The sequence below is a fragment of the Heptranchias perlo genome, chromosome 17 (assembly GCF_035084215.1).
Source record: "Heptranchias perlo isolate sHepPer1 chromosome 17, sHepPer1.hap1, whole genome shotgun sequence".
Classification (NCBI taxonomy): Eukaryota; Metazoa; Chordata; class Chondrichthyes; order Hexanchiformes; family Hexanchidae; genus Heptranchias; species Heptranchias perlo.
In genome coordinates, this window is record NC_090341.1 from 16,066,815 (window position 1) to 16,087,268 (window position 20,454).

Sequence of the window (20,454 nt, forward strand, 5' to 3'; positions counted from 1 at the left end):
AGGGCAGATGATGCCTCGGCTTAGCGTCCCATCTGAAAGTCAGCACCTCTGGCGGTGCAGTATTCCCTCAGTACTGCTCTCAAATGTCAGCCTAGATTATGAACTAGAAAGCTACTTCGTCTTTTGGACAGTTCCCCTTGTCCAGAGTATCCTGGGAAATAAACAATTTGATCACATGGCACCGAATCAATACAGGAGACTTTCATTTAGGATGTAACCCATGTATATCAGGGATTACCTCCCTTCTGATTGTTTTGGCACAAGGTAAATATGAGGTGCTGAAATGATCAATGGCACAATAAAACCCCTGACATTACATCCATTGTGTCGTTCACTATCGTCAGTAGATACAGGTTATTTTAATAGATTTAAATGAAATATTGTAATAAAAAACATTTGCATAATTATCAAACAGTGCTAACTGCAGCGACCAGAATAGTGTTTACGCAAAGGAATCAAAGAGCTTTTGAATTGCATCAACTGTTCTGGGCAAGTATGCCAGGAGCTTTACAAAACTGCAATCACCACTCCGAGTGCTGATAGTTTCAACAATGATCTAATGTCACCCACGCTTCTAATGAATGGAAAAAAACAAATATTGCAGATGCTGGACATCTAAAATAAAAACAGAAAATGCTGGAAACATTCAGCAGGTCAGGCAGCATCTGTGGCGAGAGAAACAGAGTTAACATTTCAGGTCGATGACCTTTCATCAGAACTGGAAGATGTTACAGATGTTACACCAGGGGTGTGGAGCACCCTGCCAGTCGTGTAACAATAGGGGATCCCCATTCCAAGCACTGGCCCACACCTCCCCCATTCCCAATAGCTCTGGTACATCCATTCTACATTACCAGCACCTGCTGTGGCAGAGAAAATGGGAGCGGTGGTTAAGGTCTGAAGTTGTTAAAGTCAATTTTAAGGCCAGAAGGTTGTAAAGATGAGATGCTGTTCTGCGAGCTTGCATTGAGCTTCATTGGAATAGTGTAGGATGCTAAGGACAGAGATGTCAGAGTAGGAGTGGGACAGAATCTCCATCCACCACCACTCTCCTCCACCTGGCCAGGCTTGTTCTCACATTGAACAACTTTTCCTTTAACTCCACTCACTTCCTCCAAATAAAAGGTTTCTTTTCCTTTTCTCTGGCTCTGTATCTACTCAAAAGTTGTTCATCTGTAACATCTTCCAGTTCTGACAAAAGGTCATTGACCTGAAATGTTAACTCTGTTTCTCTCTCCACAGATGCTTCCTGACCTACTGAGTGTTTCCAGCGTTTTCTGTTTTTACTTCTAATGAATGGAACTTGTCACCTAATTATTGCACAACATTGCTTTCTTAACAGTTATGATAATACACTACGTCCTGTTCATTCTGCCTGCAAGCAGGAAACCAAGGGCTAATGCCTCAAATTCCTTAATTGCACTTACAAGAACACATTTTGTTTTGCTTTTGTCTTTAACACAATGCTGGATTCAAACATCAAAAACAAAGTCGCCATTAGGTCAGAGGCTATTTTGTGCCATATTGCAGCGTCTTAAACCAAGACAAATAATAATTTAGCTTTGCTGCAATAAACGCAGAGATTGAATTTCAGGACTGGGAAATACCAAAATGTATATAACATTTACATTCACTTAAAAAAACGATCATTTATTTTAGTTCTTTCCATCCCCTAACCAGAAACCGATCTGTGTAACCTTCATATACTGGAATTTCTCATTAGGCTGCAATGGTAAATATCTCCTCTAAAGATGGATTTTCAACTGCAGTACAAGCTGCACCTGACAAAGATGGATTTTCTGTAAAGAGGTAGTACTATAAACATGCCCAAGCCCCATTTCAATTGCATATAAAGGCGATTTCATGAGTTTGGGCACAGCTTGCCCATATAAACTGGGCACATGACAGCAAAATGGGTTTGGCCAGCTTTGGAGTGCCCCTTAAAGCAAAAGGTTGCTGTTGTTGCTACAACTGAATGTTTTGAAGCCTAGTTTTTGGCTGTGAATGTTTCTCTACTTGTGCATTCAACATCCTGCATATTTTTTCCCCATTGTTGCCTTTTTGCTGAAGGCCAAGATTTGGCTTTGACACACTTTTCTGGAGTCTGGGTAATTACTGCCACAGTACAAGCTGCAGCTAACAAAGCTGAGTGGATAGGGTGTTCTCGCAGTGCAGTATGAATTGAACAAGTGGGACCAATTCATCAGGACACAACACTGTCAGGTCCAACAACACCCAAGACAGTATAAACAAAAAAACTGACACAGGGGAACGGACACAAACACACACAAACACATAAGAGAAGAAATAGAATAACTTGTAAAGTGTTTGAGTGGAAAACAGGAAATGGTTAAATGGAAGAGATGGTTAAATGCTCTTAGGAGCATTAAGAACAGGAGTAGGCCATTCAGCCCCAAAGCAAGTTGACTGACGTCATGTTTGCTGGAGAAACATTTTTATCACTTTCCCAGTTAGGAGACACCAAAGGGAGTATTTTAACCTTCCTCGACAGGCGGAAATGGTGCAGGCGGGGCAGGTTAAGATGGCAGGAGGTTCGCTCTAGTTCTCAATGCATTCTCGCATGCCACCATCTTAACTTACCTGAAATCGGGCACTGGAAGACCACCCACTCCAGAGGAGCTGGGGCCTAATTTAAATGGTCAAGCCCCGTCCCGACGATGTCATTGACATGTGCACACCATTTTAACTGCTGGCCAATTAAGGTCCGTGCAGTCTCAGATCCATCAGCAAGCAATATCCCGGCCACAGGAGGCCCAGGTAAAGTTTTTTTTTGCTTTTTAAAGGTTAAAACTGGGGTTCAACTGGCGAGGGCCATGAACGTTTGTTGCCTGTTAGGCGTCTTAAGCATCCAGGGGAATATGGATGGAACCCCTATGGCCATCTTGACTCCATACATCAATCCCAATGCCTACATCAACAGGAAGGATATGACTCCATAAATGTGAAGGTGGTTTCAGACCGCAGAAATGTTATGCTACACATTAATGCATTCTGCAGTGGTCCACGGTGCCTGCATACTTTTGGCAGAACCGAGAGACTGAACAGATAGCATTTGGGAGACCAGGACTACCTTTGGCAGCCATGGCTGATGACTGCAATGACCTCCACACAGCAAGAAGAACACAGATACAAAAAGGCACATGCCACCATCCAAGTTAATGTGGAGCAAACAAAAGGAATGTTAAAGCAACAATTCCATTGTTTGGACCATTCGGGTGGGATGTGGCTCTACAGGCCAGCCAAAGTCTCGAAAATCATCGCCACCTGCTGCATGCTGCATAGTTTTATCATCCAAAAAGGAGTGAGCATGCAGCAGGATAATTAGAAGGCCCATGGCCTTAAAGGCCATCAGGAAGAAGATGAGAGATTTTAAGAGCATAAAATTGATGGATGTAATGTCCTGGCAAGGAGATTGAGGTAAACTTTTAAACTCCTAGTTCCCACTCCAGAGATTTGAGCCTCACCTCGGTGCAGTACTGAGGGAGAGCTGCGCTGTCAGAGGTACCGTCTTTTGGATGAGATGTTAAACTGAAGCCTCGTCTGCCCTCTCAGGTGGATGTAAAAGATCCCCCGGCACTATTTGAAGAAGAGCAAGAGACCTGGCCAATATTTATCCCTCAACCAACATCACTAATAAACAGTTTATCTGGTCATTATCTCATTGTTGTTTGTGGGAACTTGCGTTGCACAAATTGGCTGCCACATTTCCCACATTAACAACAGTGACTACACTTCAAAAGTGACTCATTGACTGTAAAGCGCTTTAGGACATCCTGAGATCATGAATGGCGCTATATAAATGAAAGTTCTTTCTTTTTTCCTTTCTTTACTTCCAGTAATGGACATCTCCTTCCACTGACCAACTTTGGCTTTCCATATGAATTCCCACACATTGTAGTTGCAAGAACGTGCCACGCATTCCATCCACTTAAGCTGATCATCTACCTTTTAGGATCCTACCAGCACTTATATTTTTTCCATGTTCCTACTCAACATACACTGTCTATACAAGGGAGAAATATAAAAACCTATATTATACAGTGCTCTCTATAGTGAACTTGTGCTATAAGTTCTACACTTGTATTTCCCATTGGTGGTCCTAAAAGGTGTGCTTGTCCTACTCCTCAGCCTGAAGCTGCATTGAAGTGCTCCCCGACTGGGAAAAACAACTGTGGTGACAGGTTGCTATTGGGTCAAGATGGTTGGAGTCTAGAATTTTCTGGGTGCAGGGTCACGCAATGTCTCTAACAACTGGAGCTATATCCAGCTGTGCAGTGACTGCCAATGCCTGCCCATTCTCTGCCAAAATTAAGGAAAGGGACTTGCCTCACAAAATTTGGCAAAGCCAACCCTCCCTGTTGTTGGTACATAGCGAATGTGCCATTGGTGTAATCATAGCAATGAGCGATTGCCACCCCGATTTTGCCAGACTATTAGGGCTATAGACTCATCTGAGGATCAATACTACATAAAGCTACTATATCTGGATATTTTTGTTCTGCTGCATAATGGTTATGTAAAAAGACCTGTTGCAGCTGCACTTCAATCTACAAATACCCTCAGTACTCAAGGACACTTCCCCTATGTTATTTTAAGTAGAGCAGTTACTGTAAGTTGTCCCACCCAGATATTTCCTGAGTTTAATGATCGTCAAGACTTTCCTTCAGCACATATTATGCTGTCTAAGCCAGTCTGCATGCTTCCTGCATTGCACAACAAATCGAATGTACGAATTAAGCTGATCTCTAAGGTCACGACAACATTTGCACGTCTTCCTGAGTCATAAGCTATACATGAACAATTTTTAGGCTAATTCTCTCAGTATGGTGTCTCTCTGGCAATATATTCATTTTTTTCTTTGGCATGGATTGATTTTGGTTTCAACAGAACTGAAATATTTGTAAGCTGATACTTAGGATATTGCACATGAGCTGCTGTAACATACACACACATTCCCAGTGATTAACAAAAGAGGGCAGGAAAGAGCTTGGGTCACTCAGGGTGGCATCCTGGCTGAAAGGGTAAGGTGAGGTGAGCAGACAAAGGGGAAGTAATAGACAAAAAAGGCACAGTAATAAAAATACCTCCTTTAACAAAAAGGGGGCGAAATTGGTCTTTGGCAGTCACGCAAAATGGCCGATTGCGAATAGGCAGCCTGTTTTGCATACCACCCAAAAATCGGGAAGGTTATAAAACGGGATACCAATTTGCTATCGCCTGTCATGAGCTACTGCCAAAGAGCAATTTCACCTTCAAAAGAGTACAAAAAAATCAACACAGAATTAGTAGGGTTTTCATCTAAAATTAAATTATTAAATAAATACACTGCAATTTCTTCTCAATTTATCCAACGGCAGGTTTAAGTTCCAAACATTTACTTGGTCTTTTTAGTTTTACATATATTGTACAGTATAACTGTTGTAAGGAAAATAGTCACAGTGGAAGTCAATGGGAATGAAATTGGACTTCAGCAATGGAAACGAAAGTTGGGTGAGATGTAAAACTTGTCGCCCGTTTTTTGCTCAGTGAACTTCAAAGTATTATTCTAACTCTAAGTTACAGAAAAGAATCTTCGTACCCACAACACAGTCAGGACCATATGCTTCCTCATCTGCACACTCCTCACAGGCATTTCCTTTGTACTTCGGCTGTAGCAAAAGGAAATCACAGTTTAATTAGGTTGAAGGAAAGAACCCTCTCCATGAATCTACAAAAATACTGTTATCTGGAGCTTTATTTGACGTTATGTTACACATGAGGACACATGTTATATTCTAAAGCAGGGGAACTGTTCACAGTGCAAGATTCACGTGCTTATACATTACCAGGTGAGCTGTGCTTTTAATGACAACCTAAGAAACCCTGTGATGATGTGCAGTTCATATTAATCCCAAGCATTATAGCTCAAACAAGTATAAAGACTGCCAATTGAATTACATATAAATAATCCAACAGCAGCTGACTGAGGTAGCTGAGAATGTATTAGTATAAAACAACTTGTAGCACAAAATAATACAGCATTGATAATACTTGAAATAAAATTATCATCCAGAACAAAACACACTCACTGAAAAAAGGTTAACATTTCCCAAACTATAAGAAGTTAGTTTATGTTCAAAGAGATGTCACAAATGCAGCTGGTAATTAAAACCTGCTTTTAAGAAATGTAGACTGACCTCACAAATGCAACTTCCGTTGCCCGATATCCCATCTAAACATGTGCCATGTCCATTGCAGGGATTTGCTGATCCACGGGGGCATTCTGGGGTAGGCAAAAAAAGTTATTATATTGGATGACAGTATTGTTTTAGGTTTTGCATCTAAAAATGTATTACGCAAGATGTACAACAGCGAATTTGCAAAACATTATTTAGTCGCATAATGATAATATATTTGTCAACATAACAACAGTCGCATTCTAGAACTAATACATTGCTTGAGGCATTTCAACATGATAAAGCATTATCTGAAAGATTCCATATTAATTATTAGTATTATTTACTTATCATAATTACATGGCCAGCAGGGATTCAGAGGGTTGACACAAACTGAAACCTTGTACTGTTAATTACAGTGAATTTAAACACAGCATGCCACTAACTATCACTTAGGATGGGCAATGGGGAAAGAGCAGGGGAGTGGGACTAACTGGATAGCTCTTTCAAAGAGCCAGCACAGACATGATGGGCCAAATGATTTCCTTCCGTGCTGTAAGATTCTATGACATTCTTCTGCACATGAGAAACAGGGTATATACATGTAGCTATACATAAAAGTACCACGAGTGGAAAATAATAAGATGCCTGGATTAGGGTGATTGGTGAGCAGGATATTTTACCTAGGAGTATCATTTAGCATTGTTCATGCATTCTTTATTGCTTCTCCATGGTGATTTGGTACGTTTTATGCCAAACCTACTATCGCTCCTCCATCCCTTTCAGCTTCAGTTGTTTCTGCACATCCATATTGTAATTGTCAAACCCATTTTTCTTTCCAATACACTTGCCTATATTGAATTTCATCTGTTACTGGTTTGCCCATTTGCAGATTTTACCTAATTCCTTTGTAAATCCCTGGCTGTCTCCTCCGTCCTGACTATGACTGTCCTTCCCACACCGACCCCTCCTCCGTTTAGTATGACCTGAATTTTGACCGTTTTGCATTGGGTTTCTGATTCCAAGTAGTTAATGTAGATTAGCAACACTAGATGTTCCAACACCAATCCCTGAGACATTCTGTTCAGTACTCACCACCCCCCACCCCCACTCCCCGCACCCTGCCATCACTCCCCTACCCATTGTATTCGTTCCGTCAGCCAATTCCTTATCTATATCCGGGTTTGTCTTGAAATCCCACTCCTATCATCTTCAGTAGCATCTCCCGTGAGGAATCTTATCAAAAGCTTTTGGAACTCTAAGTCCTTTAGGTTATATGGGCCCCAAAATTCCTCAGGACACAATCCCAGAAGTTAAGCCAGGATTGTGCCCACTGGTGCCCTCCAGCTCTGACCCGGCCAGAGTTTGCAGGATCAGTGGACCTAATTTGCAGGGGGCAGGCAGGTACAGGTGCCACCATGGTCTCATTTCCGATGCCCGCCTGCCCCATGAAAATCCAATGGTCAGTCGACACTAGGGATGGAGTTTCCCAGGCCGTTTCCCCTCCCCCTGATCCCAGCCATGGGACCCAGCCTCTGACCCTGCATAAGGGGCCTGATAGGAAAATATTTTTTTAATGTCAATTTTTCTTTAGGGTTCAAGACGGTTTCTCTGGCCTGGACTCCAATGGTGGGGGCCAACTTTCTCCCCAGTAGGCCTCGACTCACTCAGTGTACCAGCCTCCAAAGATGCAGTGGGTTTCATCTGATCCAGGAAAGCAGGAGTCCCTGCCTCTGTCTCCATCCCCCTGATAACATTTGCCTTAAAAGGGCTGGGCAGAGATTTTGCCCTGACAAGGCAAATCAGCAACTCCCGGAAAGAGCTACGACCCAGCACAACCAGGTATCCACTGATTTCCATGGTGGTGGGAAGGTTCTGCTGGTCTCTTGCCAGAGTTATGGTGGATTTTGGGCCCGTTGGTTTCCACTGCCCACTTAGTATGTCACTCTCTCAAAAAAGTTAGGACTTTTCTCCTCTAAAGCTACACTGATTATTATTTTCTATATTAATCTCATATAGGTAGTCCTCAAATGTGCTCCTTATAGTCGGTTCCTTAATTTTACCAGATGGGTCTGTAGTTGGCTGGATTACATTTGTTAGTTTTCTTGAGTATAGGTACTACATTGGTTGTTTCCAGTCTAGTGGGATCTCTCAACACTCAGTGACTCCCTCATGACGACTGTCAGCACTTCACAAATTTTATTCCTAGTCACTCTTAGAATCATGGGTTAAATTTCATCCAAGGATTTGTTCGTCTAGACCTTCCCTCAGATTGATATTGAAATCAATAAATCTGCATGGATTATTTCAGTTAAGGCAGGATATCTTATGGTGTAGTCTTCTCCATTAAATGCTTCAAGGAAGTGTTCATTGAATATATTAGCTATTCTCTGTTCATCCTCAGTTTCATCCTCACTAGCATACTTTAAGGTGCTTTCCTATTCCTTGTTCCCGATTGTCCATTTACTGTTATAGTACTTTAAGAATTTCTTGCTATTGTGTTTAATATCTGCAGCTGTACTTATTTCCAGTTCACCCTCTGATACACTTCTGATATCATGGTTAAACTGCTAAAGATTTGTTCTACGTTGTTGTCACAATCCCATTCCACACTTTAAGCAATGTGTTATCCTATATTTAACATGTTACTATATACTTTATTTGAAATTGTTCATTGAAAGGAAAAATACATGATCAAAATTACTTTATTTCATGTGATGTCAACAAATTAATGTCACATAATGCTCTACATGGGTTCCTTAAATGTTGTACAATCCTTACTTGAACTTAACTTTGAGAGAATGGCAAAATACAATTGCATTTTTCAATTTTGCTAGTCAGCATCACCAATCAGCGACACAATGTTATTAGCCAAATTCACAAAACACCTCAGAATCCAAGCATTTACTCTTCATTTTCTCATTCTGCTCGCTGGACTTTTCTCCAATTCTGATTGATTTTCCTTTAGAAAATTTGCCATTGTTGATACCAACAAGCAAAGCCTTGCTGACAGTGAAAGAAACACAATTTGAGTCCCGATAAGTCTGTAAACTGATGACCCAGTAAAAGCTGGCTGTCAGACCTTAATACCACTATTATTGTGTGGGCATGGACAGCCCATTTTGAAAAGAGAAAACACCACACTTTTTCATCAAGAGGGCCAGCTCTTGTTATTTCATTTCCAAACCGTTGTATTGGAGTCACATAGCTAAATCCAATTCACCCACAAATTACCAAAATTTAACTGTGCAGTCTAAACCTTGAGCTATGAAAAGACTGCCTGCTTATTATCTGTAACTACTGCATACCATAAATGGACTTCCAATATTTACCAGCTTGGAGTTCTAATTGTTAGCTACTTAGTGATAACAAATTAAAGAAACTAAGCTAAATGAAAATGCCACTTGTTATATGGGAGCAGTAATAAGGTGACAATGACCATACACTATATCAACCTAGTTAGCCTACCTTAAAGGCTGAATAGGTAAAAATACCAACTAATCCATGCCATGCCATCCCTCAAGCAATTCAAGATGGCTCCTCCAAGCCACCCCAAGAATAACCAAACCACATTCCAAAGTTGATCTCCCAAAACCACCCCAGAAGTTATTTCTACTGTCACGAGTAATGATTGAGAAAGGAAGTAAAATGATCTAAAGCATGGTGCAAACAGGTCAGGCCTGGGAACTTCAAAGTATATAATTATAGAATATATAAGATACAGATCTGCAGCTCATGATTTAATCAAACCAGTTACACACAATTAACCTTTGAGTAATTTCTAAATCCCAATTCATTATATGAAACAATTCAAGAATGTTGAGCTTGCCATATTGTTCAGAAAAAAAATGTGAACACTTCACCTACAATACTGAGGTCTACAGAAAACGTGATACACAAATATTGTCACAGAACAATCCTTATCAGTGCACACTTCCAAGTGAAACAAGAGACAATTCTCCATCGCTAGTTAAAATTTATCAGTGTGGTGTATGCAAATTAAAAAATTATTACATAGTTTATTTCATAATAGAAAGCACTATGGCAGGTTAGTCTCTGTCACTTAGAGACTCATAGCCTCATTACTCACCTAGGCAATCCTGGCTCCAGAATCCTTTGCAGCACTTGGATTCTGTGACCTTCCTTTTGCATTTTTGTCTGCAACCAGCTTGTTTAATCAACTGTTCTCCACCCAAGTCCACAGTAAAACTTTAAATTTAAATATATAATAAAACATAAAATTATTAAAATACTGCAGAGAACAGAGATGATAAAAATATTAAATATATTTTGATTAACAGAAAGACCTCCTCAGCATGTTGCCTTTGTAATTTGTACACTGCAATCCACTCTTAAGATACAGGTCTTCTTTTCCAGAGAAAAAATGTGATCTTAAATCAGATTTGATCTTAATTGATCCCTTTAGAGTTTTACTGTAATAATTAAGATACTGAAACATTTGTGCAGAATATTTTTAACAATGAACGTCACTCCACTCTTTTCTTGTTACAGCAAATGGAAATCCCTCCACACATTTATTGATCATCATACCACCAACCTCACTGTCAACCATCCACTGAAGAATTAAAACTCTATTAATGTGACTGTAGCTTCTGCTACTAGGAGTTGAGAATGGCCTGATCTGGTACCCTTTCCCATTTCCCTCTTCCCTACAGAATTGAACATGGTGTCCACTCCTTAGCTTCTCACACAGGGTGGCTGGCTGAGATTGAGAACACATGACCTGGATAATCATGAGGTGCATATGTGTTTCTTATCTACCCATGACAGGCATTTGACTAATGCTCTGGACCTCTGCACTGCCCCACCACTCTGAATGCTCTAATGAGTGTTTACAATGTCCAAATAAATCTCTACTAGTGATAGAAATAATCTGATGCAAGATGTATTGAGCAGTGACTCAGAGCTGCGATTAAATAAATAGCAACCTGTTACTGACAATTACATCTATTGTATCGTTGGAATAATAGTAATAGTACAAAAAATAGAACTTAGCAAGTAATGTATTAAATGCTACTGGGCTTTTAAATGATGAACTATTTGTCAGAATTTTTAATGACTGCATTTTAAATGAGGAGTGTCTAATTTATTTTCACTGCTGTTTCAGATTTGTCGGTACTTTAATGCAGGGGTTTCCAAACTATAGCCCGTATACCCCCAGCGTTTGCAATTCACCCCATGAAGCCTGGACAAGTCAGACCTAGTTATGCTTAGATTTCTTAATTGCTTGTTTGTTGTTCGAATTTTATGGGCTGGGGGGTTTGGAAAGAGCTGTTCTCAACATTGTTGCCTCATTGGTGGACAAATCCTAAATCAGAATTCCAGGATCTGTTATTATCCACAGCTTGAGATATCTGCAAATTAATGAGAACATGGGTTAAAGCTTTGTGTGACATTGGAGCTCCATGGTACACATCTATATGACCCACAAAGACAAAAAGCTTGGACACTTGGTTTAGTGAATTAATCTGGAGTCATTTCATGAATAGCATATGAAAAATTCAAACTAATTTGGTCACTGACCACTGAAAAGCTCGAATGCTCTCACTACAGATTTAACCCAGACACACTAAAATGTACCTAAATCATGCGAGATAAAATGTTTTACAGTATAACATTTTTTTTATTGCTGCCAGAATGTGGATGATGCTGGCAAGGCTGCATTTGTTGCCCATCCTAGTTGCCCTGAGAAGGTGGTGGGGAACCTGCTCCTTCAACTAGTACAGCCATAGTACAGATGTTGCTATGACGATGAATAGGAATTCTAGGATTTTCACCCAGTGACGATAAAGGAACGGCAGTATACGTCTAAGTCAAGATTATATGTGATTTGGACGGGAACTTGGAGGAGCTGATGTTCCCATGATCTCACAAGTCTTGTCTTTCTTAGAAACATAGAAACATAGAAAATAGGAGCAGGAATAGGCCATTCGGCCCTTCGAGCCTGCTCCGCCATTCATTATGATCATGGCTGATCCTCTATCTCAATACCATATTCCCGCTCTCTCCCCATACCCCTTGATGCCTTCTGTGTCTAGAAATCTATCTAGCTCCTTCTTAAATATATTCAGTGACTTGGCCTCCACAGCCTTCTGTGGTAGAGAATTCCACAGGTTCACCATCCTCTGAGTGAAGAAATTTCTCCTCACCTCAGTCCTAAATGTCCTACCCCGTATCCTGAGACTGTGACCCCTCGTTCTGGACCCCCCCGCCCCCCCAGCCAGGGGAAACATCCTCCCTGCATCCAGTCTGTCTAGCCCTGTCAGAATTTTATATGTTTCAATCAGATCCCCTCTCATTCTTTTAAACTCGAATGAATACAGGCCGAGTCGACCCAATCTCTCCTCATATGACAGTCCTGCCATCCCAGGAATCAGTCTGGTGAACCTTCGCTGCACTCCCTCTATGGCAAGTATATCCTTTCTTAGGTAAGGAGACCAAAACTGCACACAATACTCCAGGTGTGGTCTCACCAAGGCCCTGTATAACTGCAGTAAGGCATCCTTGTTCCTATACTCAAATCCTCTTGCAATGAAGGCCAACATACCATTTTCCTTCCTAATTGCTTGCTGCGCCTGCATGTTTCCTTTCAGTGACTGGTGTACAAGGACTCCCAGGTCCCTTTATACATCAACATTTCCCAATCTATCACCATCTAAATAATACTCTACCTCTCTGTTTTTCCTTCCGAAGTGGATAATTTCACATTTATCCACATTATACTGCATCTGCCATGTATTTGCCCACTCACTCAACTTGTCTAAATCGCCATGAAGCCTCTTTGCATCCTCCTCACAACTCACAATCTCACCTAGTTTTGTGTCATCAGCAAACTTGAAAATATTACATTTGGCTCCCTCATCCAAATCATTGATATATATTGTGAATAGCTGAGGCCCAAGCACTGATCCCTGCAGTACCCCACTAGTCACTGCCTGCCACCCCGAAAAAGACCCCTTTATTCCTACTTTCTGTTTCCTCTCCGTTAACCAATTTTCAATCCATGCCAGTATATTACCACCAATCCCACGTGCTTTAATTTTGCACACTAACCTCTTATGTGGGACTTTATCAAAGGCCTTTTGAAAATCCAAATAAACCACATCCACTGGTTCTCCCTTATCTATTCTACCAGTTACATCCTCAAAAAACTCCAGTAGGATTAATGATTGTGACTTCTTGATGATTGAAGTAGCAGGGCTGGACGGTGTTGTCGAAGGAAGCTTGGTGAGTTGCTGAAGTGCATTTTGTACGTTGTACATACTGCAGGCACAGTGCACCGAGGAGGGGTGGATATTGAATACAATGGTAGGCGGCTGACTAAGTGGACCACTCTATCATGGATAGTGTTGAGCTTCTTGAGTGTTGTGGCAGTTGCACCCATCTAGTTGAGTATTCCATCAGACTCCTAACTTGAGCCTTGTAGCTGCTGGAGAGGCTTTGAGAGGTCAGGAGATGAGCAGTGTACTCAGCCTCTTGTGATCACGTTGTTGATATGGCTGCTCCGGTTAAGCTTTTGGTCAATGGTGGCCCCCAGAAAGTTGATGGTGAAGCACTCAGTGATGGTGGCAATGTTGAAGGTCAGGGGGAGGCATTTGGGTATTTTCTTGTTGGAAATGATCATTACTTGGCATTTATGTGGCGAATGTTACGTGCCACTTCTCAGCCCAAGCCTCGATTTTGCCCAAGTCCTGCTGTAAACTGGCATGGGCTTCTTCATTATCAAAGAGTTGTGAATGGAGCTGAACACTGTAGAATCATCAGGAAACAGCCCCACTCCTGTCACGGTTAACAGAAACCACCTTAGACCTGGTAAGCTAAATTGTGACACTGTACCTTATGTGTGATACAAAGCGATCACACACTGAAGAAGAATTGCCCCAGTTGCCAAGTGTAGTGACATCAAAAAGGCCTTCAGGAAGATTTCCTCCAGCCAGTATTTCTAGTAAGCATGTCTATGATTTTTCTAGAAATACCAGCTGGAGGAAGTCTTCAGAATGCATCTACAATGTCACTGTACATAGTGACCAGAGCAATTCAGCCTTGCAGTGTGAGAAAAAGGTACATTGGTGACCAGCATATTAAGATTTAGTCTGTAGTAAACTGCAACTTTGACATTAATGAACCTTATAATGAAAAATCAGTAGTGTATTAAGGAAAAAGCATTTTCCAAGTATAACTTGATGAAATGCTTGTTTTGCAATCAGTTCTGCCATCATACATAGTACAATATCTAGTAAGCTCTCTTAGTTGAGTTATTAAAGAATAATAAATAACAAAACTTTGGCAAGAATTAATAATAGTCACAATAAAATAAACACAATGTGAAGCCATAATATACAAAAGATATTCTACTCTTAACATTAACATGTGATCTCTCAGGCTGGGCTGCTTAAGGATCAAAATTCAAAACATGTATAAGATCTGAATTTGTTGTCCGTCTATATAATCTGTAGGACTGTCTCATTATTACACCTGGTCAAAGATTTTTACAGATAAATTAAAAACTTAAAACAATGTTTGATGAAGTGCAGTTAAAAATCAATTACATTTAATATGCAAGAAGTGCATTAAAGAAGGTTGGTCCTACTCAGGGTTGAAGGCCACACTCCATATAAAGTGAGGTGCACCACCAAGTCAATGCAATCACCTAGGTCTTTCATGCTTGGCTGCAAACAAGGAAGATGTTTGCTGATATCAGGAGAAAGGTAAAGGTAAGTGTACTCACTTTAGCAAACATTTCTTATGGGGCCCACAAGGGCACATGGGGCACAAACCTAAGCTGGGAAGGCCTGCCTGGTCTGGGAGATACCATTTAAAGAATAGCATACGGCTTTTGCCTTTTGCACACACCGCTGCATTTTCTTGCAGGTGGAAGCGGCCACGTGAAACACTTAGCAGCTGCCCAGGTTTCCAGTATGAGATGTTCCTCTTCTATTAGGGAATTTCTCATTGGGATCCTCAGCTATCAACCCAGTAATTCATCTCTTTCAAATCACTCAGGCACTGTGGGTTGCCCCATAATGATGGTATTGTGGCTGCTTCCTGGATAACAGCCATTGATGTGCTTATTGATGTTTCGTGGTCAGATACTGCCTAAACATTAATTGGGTGCAAACCCTTTCCTTTCATGTAATCGTGGGGTTGATACCAGGAGACTTGGTTCTCACAAGGATGCCATTTATGAAAACTTGCACTTGAGGAACCCTACCTCCTGGTGAAAGCTAATGCCTCATTTCCACAGGGAAAGTCCTGGAGGACTCCTTGCAAATGTAGCATTTGTCAATTGCGTGATACATTTGTGCACTGCAGAATAGCTGATTTGGAAGATGTCCCCTGCGGTAGCTTGGAAGGATCCACTAGCATGAAATTTTCAGGTTGTGGTAACCTTTACTGCTACAGGAAGAGCTCTCCTTGTTCTAGAGGCCATCCTGTAGCAGATGGCAGAACTCTGTGATAGCCTTTCTTGTGAAGCATAGGTGGGAAAGGCAGGTCTCCTCTGACATGTCTAGGGAGTTGCAAAGGGGTCTAAAAACACAGATCTCAGGATATTGACAAGTGTGGGGGACTCATCTCAGTTGTTGCACCTGCATTTGTTGCCCATCATGAACTCCTCCTCATCCAAGTCATACAGAGCTATCAGAGCTGCCAAGGAAAACCCTTCCTCACCACTATGTATGGTGTGATTTAAATGGTGGCCACAACCAGGAGTAATAAAGGAAAATATTTACAGAAATAAATCCCAAAGATGCAAAAATGGTGGAATGCCCATTAAAACCAATAAAGGCCTGGAGCAAAATGCACCACACTCTAATTGAAAATGCAAAAGAAATAACAATTGTAACAACTACGATGGAACAATATTCTCGCTTTAAGAAGCCAACTTAACCATGTCAGATCCCAAGGTTACTGAGGCACCCATTTTATATGACAAGACGCATGCTAGCCTAGCCCAAGGATGTGAAACTCTGTGAGGGATTTGATTTAAATAAATATTCAACAGAAATGAGTCTCATGCTTTTCTGCAGCACCGACTTCTTGTGGCCCCAAAATTACCCATCCCAAAATGCAGCATGCAAACCTCATACATCCTCATTCCTGACCCATGCACATCACAAATCTGGCTCTGTGCCACCAGCAGAGCCTCATTAAATCAGGCCAAAACATACAGTGATCATATGATTCATATCAATATAATCGGATTCTATAACCATGGGATATCTTTCTATAATATGTCCTCTATTCGCATCTAGAGCCGTGCAGTTTGCTAAATCAAATCATAAGTGCATTAGCAAGACTTCAGGTGTTAATTTTAATGGAAACTACCTGCAGTCTCTGGTCCCGAAGCCTTGACTGATCCTCTGGAAGCCTCTAGGACACAAGAGATTTTGGCTTATCGCACAGGAGGTACAGGGTGTGGCTGTCGTCAGCTCTATCTGCTCATTGCATCTTTGCTGTTTCTAAGGTTGTTTATAAACAGAGAGGGGAAAAAAGGATAAAATGTATACACCAGACATATTGGGGGCATTCACTGTCACCTGTTGGGTGTTAAACTGGTGCAGTGGATTACCCGCTCATTACAGAATCTGCCCGATTTTCATTCCCAATCAACTTAATGGGAATAAAAATTGGGCAGTTTGTGTAAAACAGGAATGAGTGCTGGACCCAGCGGCAGAACCAGAGCTAGCACTGGCCCCAGCTAAACATCACACTCTCAACAATGATTCTAGGTAATACTGGTGTTAAATGATTAATTTACTAGCTAAATCTATTTTATTTTACGTGACGTGTACTTTTGTACTCAAAATAGTCTGAATTGGATTACATTTATGTCTTTGTGAATTGACCTTAACTATCCTAATATAAAGTTTAGTTCAACCAGAGATGGAGCATAAAAAATCTTTTTGAACAGAATTAAAAAGCCCAAAAGTTTTCCACATTTGGCCAATTCACAGAACACTACAGACGGCCCAATCAATCTGCTTAGGGTTTGAAAGTATCTATTTTTTTTAGCACATAGCTTGGCATCTTCCATTTAGTTTGCCACCATAATGGACAAATGGTTTGGTTGTAGCCACAGCAACAATAATAGAAAATTTAATTTATTCCTTTCTTTAATTTATTGAGGGTGGGAGTTGATCCTTGTGGATGAGAATTAATAGATTCAGGATGCAATGTGATGATTCTCCCTGGTTGGCTGGTAAGCCTAAAACAAAGGCCGTGTCCCTTTGTCCTTGATTTTCAAAAAAATGTTAATGTCCACATCCCTTATGCTTGTTACAATAAAACCAAAAATAGTAAATGTGCTGTTACCATGCACAAAGAAAAGAAGCAGATATTAACACAGCACCTTTAGGAGAGAAGGGAGAAAAATGGAGAAAACTGGGTTGGCATGGAGGGGGGACGACTGCAAAACCTTAGTGTAAGGATTATCACCCATCCCGTTTTGGAATGGACAGTCTGCTTTTTGAGTGGGCTGTCAGAAATTTCTAAAATACAAACTAGACACTAGTTTGATTTCCACCATGTGCTATGTTTAGCGCAACACTTAATACATTAAGCACTTAATGCATTAATTTCTGTATGCACTATTTGAGCATTGTGCTAGTATAACACTGACAGGAATTTATGAGACTGCATTAACCATGGCGCTAAAAATAATGCACAGAAGAAATTAAACCCACAAAAAGTCTAGATTTTAAGATAGAAATGACATTTGTCCCCCATGTACTTCTGCGTTTTCTGATACAGAGGCGTTGGTTACTAAGATTTTCTATGAGCTTTCATAATTAGTAAAGAAAACATCAGAACGGAAGCCCTCATCCCACCCCCCACACTATGGCCCACCCCACCCATTCCCTCCCCTCCACCCCCCTCCCCATTTGGTTTTGGACTTGGCAAAAGGCCATAGCCCTACACATAAAATACAGACAAAATAAAACAACTTGGTAAAATACACATACAATGCTTAATGGGAATAAAAAATACCAACTGTGGGCATCCATGTTTTGCCTCAGCAAGCAAGTTGCCCCTGGCCCTGGCTCAGTTACAAACATCTATATCAAACCACCCCAACAATAAAAACCTCCTGCCAGAACAATCTGATATCCCAGAGTCACAATGCCCAACCACTTTTTCCTCCCCTCCTTGTGACTGCAGGGGGTCGTTCAATAGTATTTGAGGAAAAACAAATTATTTAACCCACCTCCACCACGGAGGAAAAACTGCCACTGAGGGAAAACATGGAAAGAACACAAGTGGACTGTTCCCTCCCCCCAAAATAAGAAAGCGACATACAAGAGTATTAATCGAAAGCAGCAGGATATAAAAGGTGTAATATATCACAGTGAGCTGCCCTGGCTCTATGACCCGGGTCCTTACCTTTCCTCTCTGGGCTTCTACAGACTGAGGGCACCGAGTGACCAGCAGCACAAACCCCAGGGCTGCTAAAAGCGAGAAACTGACACTTTCCATTTCTCCAGCATCCGTCTCAGTTCAGATTTGGACTTATTTTTTTTTGTTGTTGTTCTTCTTGCTCGCTCGGCGATCCTATAGGTCAGATTTGTAGCACAGAGTGGATCCCAATCCCCAACACACATTAGCCAGTTTTAAACAACAAGAATTAGAAGGGGAGGGGGGAAGCTCTCATCTGCTCTGCGGCTCGATCAGCTCCCAAGTGCAAGTGGACATGAAGATGGGGGCAGGAGGGGTTGGGGTTGTTTTTTTTTTAAGCGGATGAGTTGCTTCGGGAAGGACTTGCTTCTGGGTCTTTTTTTTTTGTATATCTATAAAGACCCGGGATTTGCATTCAAACGCACTCCAGAAAACAGGAAAATCAGGGATTTCCTCCCGCCATATCAGAGCGGGGCAGATGTTCGGAAATCCGTCTGTTTCTAGACTGACATTACAAATAATAATGTCACAGTTTTTGGGGAATGCCAGGGTGCGAATCCCCCGAGGATGTTCCCGCTCTGTCCAATTGTCACCCCGGTCTCCTGGTGTCTGCGAATGGCTCAGTGCAGGTTTTCTCTCTAACTCTGTATTATGCACACACTTCAGCTCAGAGTATAAACACAGCAACACTTCACGTACCGGCTCCCAAGCTGTCCCTTACTATCATTTTTACAGATCGAACAAGACCAAACATTCAGAAAGTAAATTTTCTGAGCAAGAAATCCTATATGTTGTAGCGGATCTGTCAAACCTCTCACCGTAATAGTCACATTGTATTTAGCTCAGCAGTCAAACGCTGCACTTTTACCCCAGTAATACATTCCATCTTCGCTTCCTTACTGAGATCAACAAAAAAACAACTGCGTTTGCACATTTATGGTCTCCTGCAATAACTCACGGTTTAATGAGACTTTCTGGTCAAAAATAAGGATTTATATTTGCAACCGTTAGCATTTTTACTCTTCTCTCTTGCAGGAAGTAGCCTGTAAGTTAGGTTATAAACATCCCGATCTTTGGGTCATAAAACATTCCCAAGGGGTATCTTTTTTTTGGATTGGACTAATCTGGAAAGTTTAATATAGTTTCAGTTGTAACTTCAGCTGTTGGACACAGCGCCGATTATAAAGCATTTCTCTTTTCTCCTCTGTAATTTGCCTCTCTCTGTCTTTCTCTTCCTTGGTAGGTTTAATAATTGGTAGTTAGCCCCGAGTGGCTCACTCACTGTCTGAGCAATGAGACTCCAGGCACTGTTGTGGCAAAGCACCACAATGCTACTTTTGGTGACTGTCTTGATTTAAAATTATATAAAATATTAGAATTAGATGGCATTAAAAATATATCCATATACAGGACCCCCTTCGAAAAAGGTTAATTTCCCTCCTGGCTAAGTGCATGTCATTCCACTCCATGTTGAATCAAGAAGTTATATTTTGAATATTCCAACTGAATCCATTTTCACTAAACTAGATGATAGTCTATTTCACCCAGTCCCCAGTCAATATACCAGGTGCCAAGCTATGCCGGCCCAATTCCTATTCAATGTGCAATGTAGCTATGCCAACCCAATCCCCATTCAATGTCTTAGGTAGTTATGCCAACTCAGTATAACATTCAATGGACTAAGTAGTTATGCCAACCCTGTGTACATTCAATGGACTAGGTAGCTATGCCAACCCAGGCCATATTCAATGTATTAGGTGGCAGTTTTCCATAAGTTAACAATTTTAGGCGTGAAATAGTTACTCTCTCAGTTGCATTTAGATTAAGGTTTGCTTAATTTATAATCGTGTTCTTTTGTTGTCTT

At 41.1% G+C, this 20,454-nt stretch overlaps 1 protein-coding gene across 1 annotated transcript in view; it reads right to left on the bottom strand.

The window, feature by feature from the left end:
* stab1 (stabilin 1) overlaps nt 1-19,080 on the bottom strand; it is a 187,077-nt gene extending 167,997 nt beyond the window's left edge. The window contains exons 1-5 of the mRNA XM_067998609.1: nt 18,579-19,080; nt 16,524-16,657; nt 10,267-10,385; nt 6,198-6,283; nt 5,600-5,669 (exon numbers count right to left, since the gene is read on the bottom strand). Coding sequence (XP_067854710.1) covers nt 5,600-5,669; nt 6,198-6,283; nt 10,267-10,385; nt 16,524-16,657; nt 18,579-18,671 — 502 coding nt within the window. The 5' untranslated portion in view covers nt 18,672-19,080. The remainder of the gene's footprint in view (nt 1-5,599; nt 5,670-6,197; nt 6,284-10,266; nt 10,386-16,523; nt 16,658-18,578) is intronic.
* Nucleotides 19,081-20,454: the final 1,374 nt, after the last annotated feature.